General features: G+C 22.8%; 4 protein-coding genes across 4 annotated transcripts; 2 read left to right on the top strand and 2 right to left on the bottom strand.

Moving 5' to 3' along the window:
* Positions 1 to 254: 254 nt before the first annotated feature.
* PY17X_1329500 (dynein 14 kDa light chain) lies at positions 255 to 620 on the top strand (the record flags this gene model as incomplete). Its single annotated transcript, XM_723000.1, has 1 exon — positions 255 to 620. The coding sequence occupies one exon, from the start codon at positions 255 to 257 to the stop codon at positions 618 to 620; it is 366 nt and encodes a 121-aa protein (XP_728093.1).
* A 570-nt stretch (positions 621 to 1,190) lies between these two features.
* Positions 1,191 to 4,424, bottom strand: PY17X_1329400 (valine--tRNA ligase, putative; the record flags this gene model as incomplete). The annotated part of the gene is made up of 1 exon (XM_719923.2): positions 1,191 to 4,424. One exon carries the CDS (start codon positions 4,422 to 4,424, stop codon positions 1,191 to 1,193), a length of 3,234 nt encoding a protein of 1,077 aa, XP_725016.2.
* Positions 4,425 to 5,360: 936 nt separating this feature from the next.
* On the bottom strand, positions 5,361 to 9,890 carry PY17X_1329300 (conserved Plasmodium protein, unknown function; the record flags this gene model as incomplete). Its single annotated transcript, XM_719924.2, has 1 exon — positions 5,361 to 9,890. The coding sequence occupies one exon, from the start codon at positions 9,888 to 9,890 to the stop codon at positions 5,361 to 5,363; it is 4,530 nt and encodes a 1,509-aa protein (XP_725017.2).
* A 1,083-nt stretch (positions 9,891 to 10,973) lies between these two features.
* On the top strand, positions 10,974 to 12,019 carry PY17X_1329200 (conserved Plasmodium protein, unknown function; the record flags this gene model as incomplete). The annotated part of the gene is made up of 4 exons (XM_022957120.1): positions 10,974 to 11,096; positions 11,280 to 11,387; positions 11,619 to 11,649; positions 11,877 to 12,019. 4 exons carry the CDS (start codon positions 10,974 to 10,976, stop codon positions 12,017 to 12,019), a joined length of 405 nt encoding a protein of 134 aa, XP_022813590.1.
* Between the last annotated feature and the right edge of the window lie 290 nt (positions 12,020 to 12,309).

Here is a 12,309-nt window from a genome sequence, read left to right as displayed (position 1 = left end):
TTGTTGCATAATTGCGTATTATTTTATTTTATTATGCCACTATAAACATCAGGAATTATGTTACTATTCTTATTTGCTCCGCTAATTATTAATAGACATTCTCATTTATTATATATTAAAAAAAATAGGCTTATTAATAATTATAAATGTACTATTAATTTTAGTATTTTCATTATTGCTGGTATAATATTTTTTTTTTGGCACAAACTACAATAATAACAATAATTTTGTTTATTCCTTGTTTCTCAGAAAAAATGAAAAAGCACGATGACAAAATTTACCAAGAAATTCAGAATGAAGAAGAATATAAACAGCTTTTTAATGAAAAAAATGATATTCTATATATCATTGATGTATATACTAAGTGGTGTGGACCATGTCTTATTACTTTTGAAATAATAAATAAAATTTATAAGCACAATTATGTTTTTTGTGAAAATGTAAAAATATTTTCAGTGTGCGCACAAACTGTTGCATCATTAAAAAATTACGATAATAGTTCAATGCCTTTTTATATTATATTAAAAAATGGAGAAATAATACAGCAAGTACAGGGATGCAACACGCCATACATTTTCTCTCTCATTAACGAACACTTGGCTAATAAAAAGTTGAATTAACATATTTTTGTTAGTGCATATTTGCGTAACTATATGCATATCCACTTTTGTATAGTTAAATTGAGAAGAAATATATAACATAAATAAGTAAACCGATAAAAAGGTAATCACATACAAATGCGTAGCGGTACTGATGCAGGATAACTTTACAAGAATAAAATTTGTTTGCATGAACTATGCATATAATTCTTGATACATAAGAATATACTTCCCATATAAAAACATGTATATATATGCATGCATAATTAGCAGGTAATATATACAAATATGGGTAATGAGAATTGTATAATCTCATGAATCCCTAACTTTGCATAGGCAAAGAAAAAGCTTATCAATTTTACAATTTTTTTTATTTCATGTTTTTTTTTTTTTCCATCAAAAAATGGAGAAATATAGTTCATTATTAATGTGAAGCATTTTTTTTTAAAATAAAACACTAAGAAAACAGTTGACGTTTACAGTTACACATTTGTAAGTTTAAAAAAATTGTTGTACTACTAGTTCGTTGTATATTTTCAGAATTTTTTTCTTTTTGGCATGTTTTGACGAAATTACCTAAGTGCTCTTTATTTAAGCATTCTTTAAACATTCATTTATTTCTTCAATAATATTTGAGACAGATGCAATTTGTGAATTTAGTTGGTCAACTTTTTCGGTGTACATATTTCTAACTTCTTCAGGCACCTTTTGCTCATAATTTGGATCTTTTATTTTTTTTAAATATGAATCTAAAGAATTTTGTAATTTTTTATTTTTATTTATCATGTTGGCTAATAAAGGTTTTAGATATTCTTCAGTAGATTGAACATATATAATAAATTTATCAGAAATAATATCTTTTAGACATTTTTTTATTTGGATTTTTAATTCATCAGATAAATCTTGGAAATTATAATTAACAATTTCTAAAGAATTTAATTTTGCTAATACTTGTATTTTATTTTTTACTTTTTCTAAAAATTCTTTATCTTTACTACTTTTTGCAGAAATAAAACAATTTAGCTTAGTTTTTGGTGGTATATCAAGATTTGATATAAACGATCTAAATTGCTTAACAATATTCATAAATACATTCATTTCTGCATTTATTTCTTCATTAACCCATGCTTCTGTAAATTCTGGATAGCTAGCTATAGAAATAGAATCAAATTTAGATTCTTTATCTGCAATTTTTTGATATAATTCTTCTGTAATAAAAGGAGAAATTGGGTGCAATAATCTGAGCCCATAATCAATACATATATGAAGAGTTTTGTTAGCAGCATATCCACTAGATATATTACTGTCCTTGGAACATAAACAATTTTTTCCATCTTTTTCATCACTAGTTTGATCTTGTACCATTTCATCTTGTCTCTTGTCACTTTCTACTTTTTTTTGTGTAGATTCTTCTGAATATGTATTAAGTCTTCCTTTGATTAATTCGAGATATATATCACATAAATCGTATAACCAGAAATTGTATGAAGCAAAAGAAACCTCTGAAAAGTTATAATTTTCAAAATTTTCATTTGCACTTTTAATATACACATTTAATCGGTGCAATATCCATTTATCTTCCCAATTAAATGAATGAGCATATTCTGGATTTTTTAGCAAAATGTTAGAATCATCATAATTATTTGGTAATGTTTTTAGAAAAAATTTAATTGCATTCCATAATTTATTACAAAAATGTCTATAGCCAACAATTCGATTAATATCTAGATTTACATTTCTACCCTGTTTTAAATAAGTTAACAAACCAAAGCGTAATGCATCTGTTCCACATTCTGGTATTCCCTTTGGGAATTCTTTTTTCTGTAATTCTATAGCTCTTTTAATCTCTTTTTCGGGTAAATTTCCTTCATATAATTTTTTATGTAAGTCTTCTAAACTTATACCATTAATAATATCTAATGGGTCGACAACGTTTCCTTTACTTTTACTCATTTTTTCACCTTTAGAATCTCTAATCATAGCATGTAAATAAATTGTATTGAATGGTAATTTTTTCATTAGATGTATAGAAACCATAACCATCCTTGCTACCCAAAAAAATAGTATATCTTGTCCAGTCTCTAAAATTGTATTAGGGAAAAATAAATCTAGATCCTTTGTTTTTTCTGGCCATCCCAAAGAACTAAATGGGACTAAAGCTGATGAAAACCATGTATCTAATACATCTTCATCTTGTACTAATTCAAATTCTGTATTTTTATCAACTAATTTTTTTGCTTTTTCTAAACATTCTTCATAAGTTCGTCCAACAACCCATTTTTCTTCCTCTTGTTCACATGTGTCATTATCATTACCATTTATTTTATCTTCATTTTTTGTATTATTTTTAGTTATTATTTTATAAGCAGGTATACGATGACCCCACCATAATTGTCTAGAAATACACCAATCTCGAACATTTTCAAGCCAATAAAACCATGTATTAACATGTAGTGAAGGAAGAATTACAAGCTCTTTTTTTTTAACATAATCAATAGATTCTTTAGCTAAATCTGAACAATTTAAATACCATTGTGGAATAAGCATATATTCAATTATATCATTTGTTCGTGAACATAATGGTAATGTCATAGGATTTGGTATTTTATCAGATAATAAATTTAATTTTTTTAATTCTTCTTGGATTTTAAATCTACATTCAAATCTATGTAAACCTTCAAATAAAGGTCCACCATTTTTATTAATATGTCCATCTAATGTATATATATTAATATAATTTAATTTATGTCTTTTCATCATCTCATAATCATTTTTATCATGAGCTGGTGTAATTTTGACAGCACCAGTACCATATTCCATATCTACATAATCATCAGCAATAACTATTATTTTTCTATCTGTAATAAATGGATGTACTAATTCTTTTCCTATTAGATGTTTATATCTTTTGTCATTTGGATGTACAGCTACAGCTACATCACCTAACATTGTTTCAATACGAGTTGTTGCGATTTCAATTTTTTCTTCACTATTTTTTACTGGATAAAAAAATTTATATAAAACACCAACTTCAACTAAATGATTAAATGATGGAATTTTTACTTTTGTTGGTTTCTTAATTTCTTCATTATTTACTTCGATATCTGATAATGCAGTTTTTAAATGTGGACACCATGCTACTAATCTGTTATCTCTATAAATTAATCCAGCTTCATGAAATCGCACAAATGCCTCTTTTACTGCCATAGATAATTTTTCATTCATAGTAAAATATTCTCTTGACCAATCAACTGATGCCCCTATACTTTTTATTTGGTTATTAATTTTATTTCCATGTATATCTTTCCATTCATATATTTTCTTTACAAATTCTTCCCTTCCATAATCATGTCTTATTTTGTTCTCTTTTTTATATAACATTTTTTCAACAACAGTCTGTGTTGCTATACCTGCATGGTCTGTTCCGGGTATATATAATGTTAAATAGTTTTTCATTCTTTTATATCTAACTAACGAATCTTGAATAGCTACTGTCAATGTATGTCCAATATGTAATGTTCCCGTAACATTAGGTGGAGGTAATACAATAACAAACTTTTTTGCATTATCTTTATTTTCTATCAACTCTTTTTTAGGTTTAAAGTAGCCATTTTCTTCCCAAAATTTATACCATTTTAGTTCGACTTCCTTAGGATCATAAGCATCTTTCATATGCTCCAAATTCCCCTTGATAACACTTTGTTTTTCCATTATATTGAACCTATTATTTCCTATGTTTCTTCGTATATTATTATTTATTTTTTTACAACTTGATTTATTGTTACACTGATAAATTAAACCGTTTAATACTCCTCTTTTATACATACAAACGAGGATAATATACGAAAAAAGGGAGTTTTACTCCTTTTTTTTTTTTATCAAATTTATATTTTTTTAAAGTTTATTTTTTTCTTAAAGGTGTAAATTACCCATGAGTTAATAAATTCAAGAATAAAAATGTATATTTATAAAATTTATAAAATACAAATACAAATTATGTATCGTTTCCAAACGGCTATATTTTAGAACGTCAAAAATGTAGTAAAACAATAATAATGCTATTTTTTCTTTTTAATTTAATTATATATATACATATATATATAGATAGATAGGTAGAGTTTATTTTTTGATTTAATAAAAAGTATTCCATTATATGCGTAGCTATTTCATACGCTTACCAAAATTCGTTGTTATATATATTTTTAAACGACGGTACGTGAAGCAAAATTTCTAATAGCAAATATACCACGTTAATGAACAAAACAAAAAAGAAGAAATGGAAGAAATAAAAGAAATATAAGAAATAGAAAAAATTGAAGAAATAGAAGAAATATAAGAAAACAAATTTAATTAAATAAATAATCGGCGAATTACTAATTAATTTAATGTAATAAAATTAAAAAAAATAGAAATATGGAAACATCCAAATTTGTATATACGCATATATATACATATATATATGTATTTATTTTTTTAATTTGCATTTTAAGACGTAATTGAGATTACTTAAATTGTTTCCAATGCTTAGGGAAAAAGGTATCCCTTACAGAGGTTTTAACAAAGCGTCATGTCACATATACATATATATATATATAACAAATGTGTGTGTTTTATAAATTTGTTCATTACTGGATATTACTTAACATATTATGAACATGACGGAGATTGAGATATTTTGAGGGCCTAATGAAACGGAATTATTTGATACCCTTAAAATAATACAAATAAATCCACATATTTAATGTGTTTTTTTTGGAGTTTTCATATGTACTTACTTTGTATATCTGTATTAAAATATTCTTTCCAATTTTTATGAGAATTTTTTATTTTGATATCAACTTCTTTATGGTACATAGTATTATTTTGGTCATTGCAACTTTTGTTATTATATGCATTTATAAGAAATTCAGTTTGATTATAATTATTTAATTTATCAATATTATTGTTATTTTGATCATTTATAGTATTATATATATTTAGATTATTATTTTTAGAAGGATTTGTTATTTTATCATATGTCTGAACTGAAGTATAACAATCTTCATTTGAAAAATTATTTGGCGAATTCAAAAATACTGGCATATTAAATGTCGAATTAAAATTTTCTGAACGCGTTTTACAATTATCATAAATATCATATTTGTTAATTTGTTCCTTTGTTTGATATATAAATTGTCTCATATCATAATTTTCACTTTTTGTATCATTCATATAACAATAATATCTGTTATTTTTATCATAAATTATATTTGATGGTATAATCATAGCATCACTATTTTTTAGTTCATTCTGTGTACATTTCTTTTGATATTTTTGAGAATAAATGTTTTTCGTATTTAGATTATTTATATCAGTATTATAATTTATTTGACATGTTTTGTTTTGCATTACGAGGGTTATAAATTGGTTATCTATCATTTGGTTATTTTTTTTATAATTTGTTTTATTTGGTAAGATATTAATAAAATTGTTAGAAACTTGATCATGCTTTTTTATGTCATCATTATGTATTTTATGAATATACATATCAAAATTGTTATTAATTTTTTCAATTTTTTGTGATAATAAAACAGAAGAGTTATTAATCATATTCTGATTATTATTTTCTGTCTTTTCCCCTTGTTGTATATTTGAAGAACATATAACAGATATTAAATTATTATTTTTTTCATTTTGTGTGATATTTTCACTTTTTATAATATTCATATTGTAATTTGTGTTACATTTATTTTCACAATTTTCAAAAGAAAATTGAGCAGGAACATTTTTAACTTTATTCATTTTATTGTCTATATTATTTGGTTTACAAATAAAATTGGAAATAACATTATCAATGTTTTCTTTTTTGGTGGTCATTATATTATTTGTATGTGTCATATTATTGTAAATATAATAAGATTCTTTTGATTTTGCATTTTTTGTATTTCCTTGTTCATTGGTTTTCCTTTCTTTTTCCAATTTTCGGTTTAAATTTTTACTTTGTTTATTTTTGGCTATATGCTTATTTCTAATCTCTTTAAGTGCTTTAATAGTGATTTTTTTATTGTTTTGTTTTAACATACTAATCCATTCTCTTTTGTATCCATTTTTCTCACATGCAAGTAAACAATACTTTTCCGCTATATCCCATACATCTAATATATAGGCAGCTCTATATAGATCTCTTATTTTCATATCACCAAAAGTAGATCGAGATGTTGGAAATAAATTATTTGATGATAAAAGTTCATCACATTTTTTAATATTAGTCATTCTTTTTTGATGTAATGCTTTTCTTAATATTGCTCTCCCATTTGTTCCTATTGGAACATCAAAACCAGGATACCATTCAATTAAATATTTTTTTTTTTTTTTTAATTCGTTATGTGAATAATTATTTTCTATACTTTCAGAAGGATTGTTAAAAATCTTAGACAAGTTTTCATTATATTTTTGTTCGTTTTCAAATATCCGACAATCCCTATTAGAAAATTTATTCTCCACATTATTATTATTTTGGCTGTCTATATTATTTTTTATTATATAATTTAAATGAGTATCATTTTTCTTAGAATAATAATACATTATTTGGTTCTCTGAATAGTTAGATGTATTATTTAATTCATTGAAATTTATATTTTCTGATTCATTATTTATTGTACCATATTTAGGTGTCTCTTTCACAATGACAAACTGTTGCTCAGTTTTTTGTTCATAATGTTTTTTATTAGGAATATATTGGCTTACATCTTTATCTGTATTATTTATTGGTATTTCATGATGAAATATTCGATTATTTATTCTAATATTAGATATATTTTGTCTTTCTTTATTTTGATAATAATTTTCTTTGCTAATATTATTATCGGATATTTTTTCAAAAACATTCATTCTTATCCTTCCGTGATTTATTTGTTTAATTGAATAAGTGCATTTATTTTTAACTATTTGATATATTATTCCATTTCTACATTTTTCTCGTAATCCATATATACAACATAATCTAATATTTTGTTCATATTTTCGAATTTTATAATAAGTTTTTTTTTCCCATCCCTTAAAAAATGTACGTTGTATCCAATATATTTTGGGCTTTAAATGTAAATGTTTTTTTATTTTATGACAATGTATCATATTTCGTATACCTATATTATATATATATTTTTTTTTCTTTATATTTTTATTATCATATTTTATTACCACTATATTGGGGTTGTATTTTTTTTCTAAATTTTGAGGTTCTTTATTCTTTGTTTTAAGCTCATTAAAATGGGGTGTCTTTGTTTTTGTATTATTTGGACAATTAGTATTACTATTTTTCATTTCACAATATGCATCCGTATTTTCATTATTTTCATTATTTATGAAATAACTTTGAAATGAATAAGTATTATTTGGTATGTTTTCTAATTGTGGTATTTCACATTTTCGATACTCACAAACATTTTTTATATCACCGGAATCTTTTTTTTGAGAGAAATCCTTTTCAACGATATTTTTTGCATATATAGGATTAGTGCATACTGGAATATGTTTTTCGACATTTTTTCTTTCTATAGAATTTTTATGTATGTTTATTTGGCTATTTATATATGAATTATATTCTAAATTATTTACATGAATACAATTATCTTGACTATCACTATTTCCATTACACGAATTTGGAGAATAACTACCTGTAAAAGTGCTAGTTGTATAAAATTCGTTTTCTTTTGTTTTTTCATATTCATTCTCCTCTATTTCATTATATAAATTATCACAATATTGTGTTTTTAACTCAATTTGATTCATATCATTTTCTTCTTTTAGTTCTGTATTGATATTATATCCACAATTTTCCCAATGCCCAGTTTTTATTTTCTCTATTTTTGTAGAACCCAAATCATTTACTTCATTATCACTATAGGGATTAACATTTTTAACTCCACTTTTAGAACTTGTAATATGATTATTCAATATGCATATATCATTATTATTGTTATTATTGTTATTTTCGCAATTGTATATTTGATTACACAGCTTTTCCTCTGTTCTCTTATTATTATACTCATTTTTCGAATTATATAACAATGTCTGCATAATAATTGGAATTTCACTATATTTATTTTTTCTTTTTTTTAAAATAGACATATTTGTAATACCATTATGTATATCATCCTTTATGTTTTTGATATCTCTTTCTTTAGTTGAATCTTTTTTATTAACGTTGTCTTTACTATAATAATTTTTCACCTTATTAAATTTGAATTTTTTTTTTATGTGTTTTTTTATAACATTGTCAACCTTTATGAAGTTTCTACATAAGTTATGCAGTTTTACATTTTTACAATTATTTTTTAAATAGGTAGTTATTGCAAATTTATTTGATATATATGAATAGTTTACATATGAAATAGGAATTGTATAGACATATTTATTTTGAAGATTGACAATTTTAGAAGGGATAATATTAATTTGATTATAAGGATACAAAAGAAGACAATTTTTTTTACCAGATTTATTTAGTTTTATTTTCTCAGCTCCTAAAAGTCTAACATTTTTTCTTTTATTTCTTTTATTTTTTACATTACAAACAATAATATCATCATAAGAAAACCTTTTATCATTTTTATTGCAATATAATTCATTCGAACTATATTCTATATATTCGGATTGTGTTTTTTCCCTCTCATAATCTGAATCATTATACCATATTTGTTTTGTTTTTAAAAGCGTTTCAGAAACTTTCTTTATCTTTTTAAAAAAATTGAATAAATTAAAATTTTTATTATTATTAAAGTTTTTTATTTTTTTTAATATCTTTTCATCTTCAATTTTTTCAATATTATGGAATCGGTTTGATAATAAAATAAAATTTTGAGATGATTCTGATAATACAACATCAGGTTTATATTTATGTCCACATTTTAAATCAATTTTTTTTTCATTTTTTTTATCCCTATTTAATATATTGTAATAATTGCTCAATATATTTTTAAATTTCAAAGAAGACCCTATTTTTTTTTTGGAATAAAAACTTTTCTCAAATGTTTTATTCAAAATATTAGTATTATTATATGGTTCAATTTTTTTGACGTTTATTTTTCTAATTATATTGCTATTTATAACATTGTTTTTGTCAATTTTTATTCTATCATTTATTGTCTTATTAGTTTTATTTATAGTAATAAGGTCACAAGTTTTTGAGGGTTTAGTGAAACTATTTTCAAACAAATTTGAAACAAAATTATCCATAAAGTTTATATGTTTATCATTTTGCTCATAATACCTGGATTTATGTAATTGCATTTGGGATGGAAAAGAATTGACCATGTATATTTTTTTAATCTAATTTATATGAACATAAAAATTAGTATATCATATTCAGCTATAAATTTAATGATATGTAAATAAATATATATAACATGTACATATTAATATATTCCCTTTTTTTTTTTATAATACAATGGTTAATGTTGTATAGGATGGAAATAAGGAAATTTGAAAGAATATTGAAATTTTTACAAAAAAAGACATGTTTCATTCTATACCATTATGATTTATTTATCTCAATAAATATGCATAAAACAATAATGGCTATTAATGTGAAGAAAATAGAATAAGAGTTAATAAAAAAAAAAAAAAAATGATGAAAATGATATGAAGAGTTGCTAGGAAAGAAAAGCTTAATTGTATAACATGTATAAGGATATTTACATATGTGTATAATTTTTAATTAAAGATTTCCAATATTTTATTTTGTGCATAATCAATGAAAAAGAAAAAATAATAAAACAAGACCAATATGTCACATTTTATTATCATTAAATCAAATATAGTTCATAAAAATGTAACACACATTATATTGGATTATCATATGAAATGATCTTATTTCGTTATTTTCCATTTTATTTATTTTTTTATATTTTTCTCAAAAAACATGATAATATTTTGATTATAAGTTTTTTTTTTTCAATGGCATCAAGTGTACATACATGTATCTCAGAAAATAATGACGGAACTATTATACATATATATGTATATATTTATCTAATTTTGTGTATTAACATAAGTGTATGTAAAAAATTTATCGATTTTAATTTATGCATATATGGTTTCACATTTAGTACTAATAATATATATGCACATATGTTTGTACATAACCCCGTGATATCCTGAATACATCCACATACATATGTAAATATAAAAAGAGATCCTATATTTTAATTATATTAGAACAATATTTTCTATATTATTTGTGCTTGTAAAAATTGTATATTTATTATCATATGTGAAATTATTTTATATCTTGTACTGTCATCATTTTATTTTGATACATTTACGATTCTGTATAATCATTCCTTTTATTTATTCGTTTTTTTTCTCACTAGATTCGGATATAAACCTTTTTATATAATGAATAAAATAAAAACCTTCCTTTTTTTTCACCTTGCCATATTATTCTTAAAAATTGTAGACATAACATGTTCAAAAAAAAATGATGTTCTATATGCAAATCCGAAGTTTTCTCAATCTACAGTATGACGAAAATTTTATAGACTTATTATAATTTTTTTATCGTCATAATTATGATACATTTTTATGTTCATTTTTTTTAAAAATAGAGACACAATGAATGCTTACTATATATACAAATTTATACTAATAAAATAATAAGCAAAATATTAATATAAATCAACTCATTTTATTACAACTTTTTAGGGAAGTGGCGGTGTAAAAAGCACTGAACAAATTGTTCCTAGTTTATTTTCGGAAAAAATTGAAACACCTCAGCCAACTATTAACTTTTTTTTAGAAGAAAATAGAAATGTAAATATTATTAATTTTTTTTGAAAATTGAAAAATATTACTTGTGTATAATTTATTTCCTGAAATATCATATACCTACCCATTTTTCATTTGTTTTAAAAAAAATAAGATAATAATACAAATATAATAAATATAATAAATATAATATTTATGGCATATGCTTATATAAAGTTATTTTAACAAATTTTAATGAACATATATTTTCTCTCTTTTATAATTCCCCATTTTCAGGCATCACTTCGTCTTAAATTGACCAATGAAGGTATAAACATTTTTATCATAGAATATTTGTGAATAGTTTAAAGAGAAAAAGTTTCTTACATTTTTAATATAGTATTAGGGTTTTAGATATATATATATATATACATTATTACATGAACATACAGAAAAATCAATATATAAGTTACTGCATTTAACAAATCACTTACATATTATGTGTGTATTGTAGCATTTTAATATGTTTATATTTTATAATTTTTTTAATTTCAGATAATAGAAAGATGAGAAAGAAATTTGCTGATTTCCAAGAATTGAGACAAAATGATATACTAAGGTTCCATGAATTAATGGCTATACAAAATGAACAAATGCATATGATTAAAAATTTGTTATTGGCTATGGATAAGCTATAGGATACAATAAATAGTATAGTAATTTGTGGGTGTTAAATTTTTTATTATTAATTAATTTTTCTTTGTTTTTTTTTATTTTATTATTTTTGTTTATTTTTTCGTAACTTTTAATTTAAATATATGGGTATATTTTACAAACCTCCAAAAAATGTATATAATTTCAATTATTGGAGAGTTCATAAATAGTTTTCCATATTATTTTTATTATCTGATTTTTTTGTTATGTAGAAATTTCTTCCTATTTTATGAAAATTCCACAAAAAATATAAAATAAATAAAATAAAAAAAAA

Source organism: Plasmodium yoelii (genome assembly GCF_900002385.2).
Source record: "Plasmodium yoelii strain 17X genome assembly, chromosome: 13".
In the NCBI taxonomy this organism is placed as follows: Eukaryota; Apicomplexa; class Aconoidasida; order Haemosporida; family Plasmodiidae; genus Plasmodium; species Plasmodium yoelii.
Note: the sequence above shows the minus strand (reverse complement) of the source record. Positions and strands in the feature narration are given on the sequence as shown.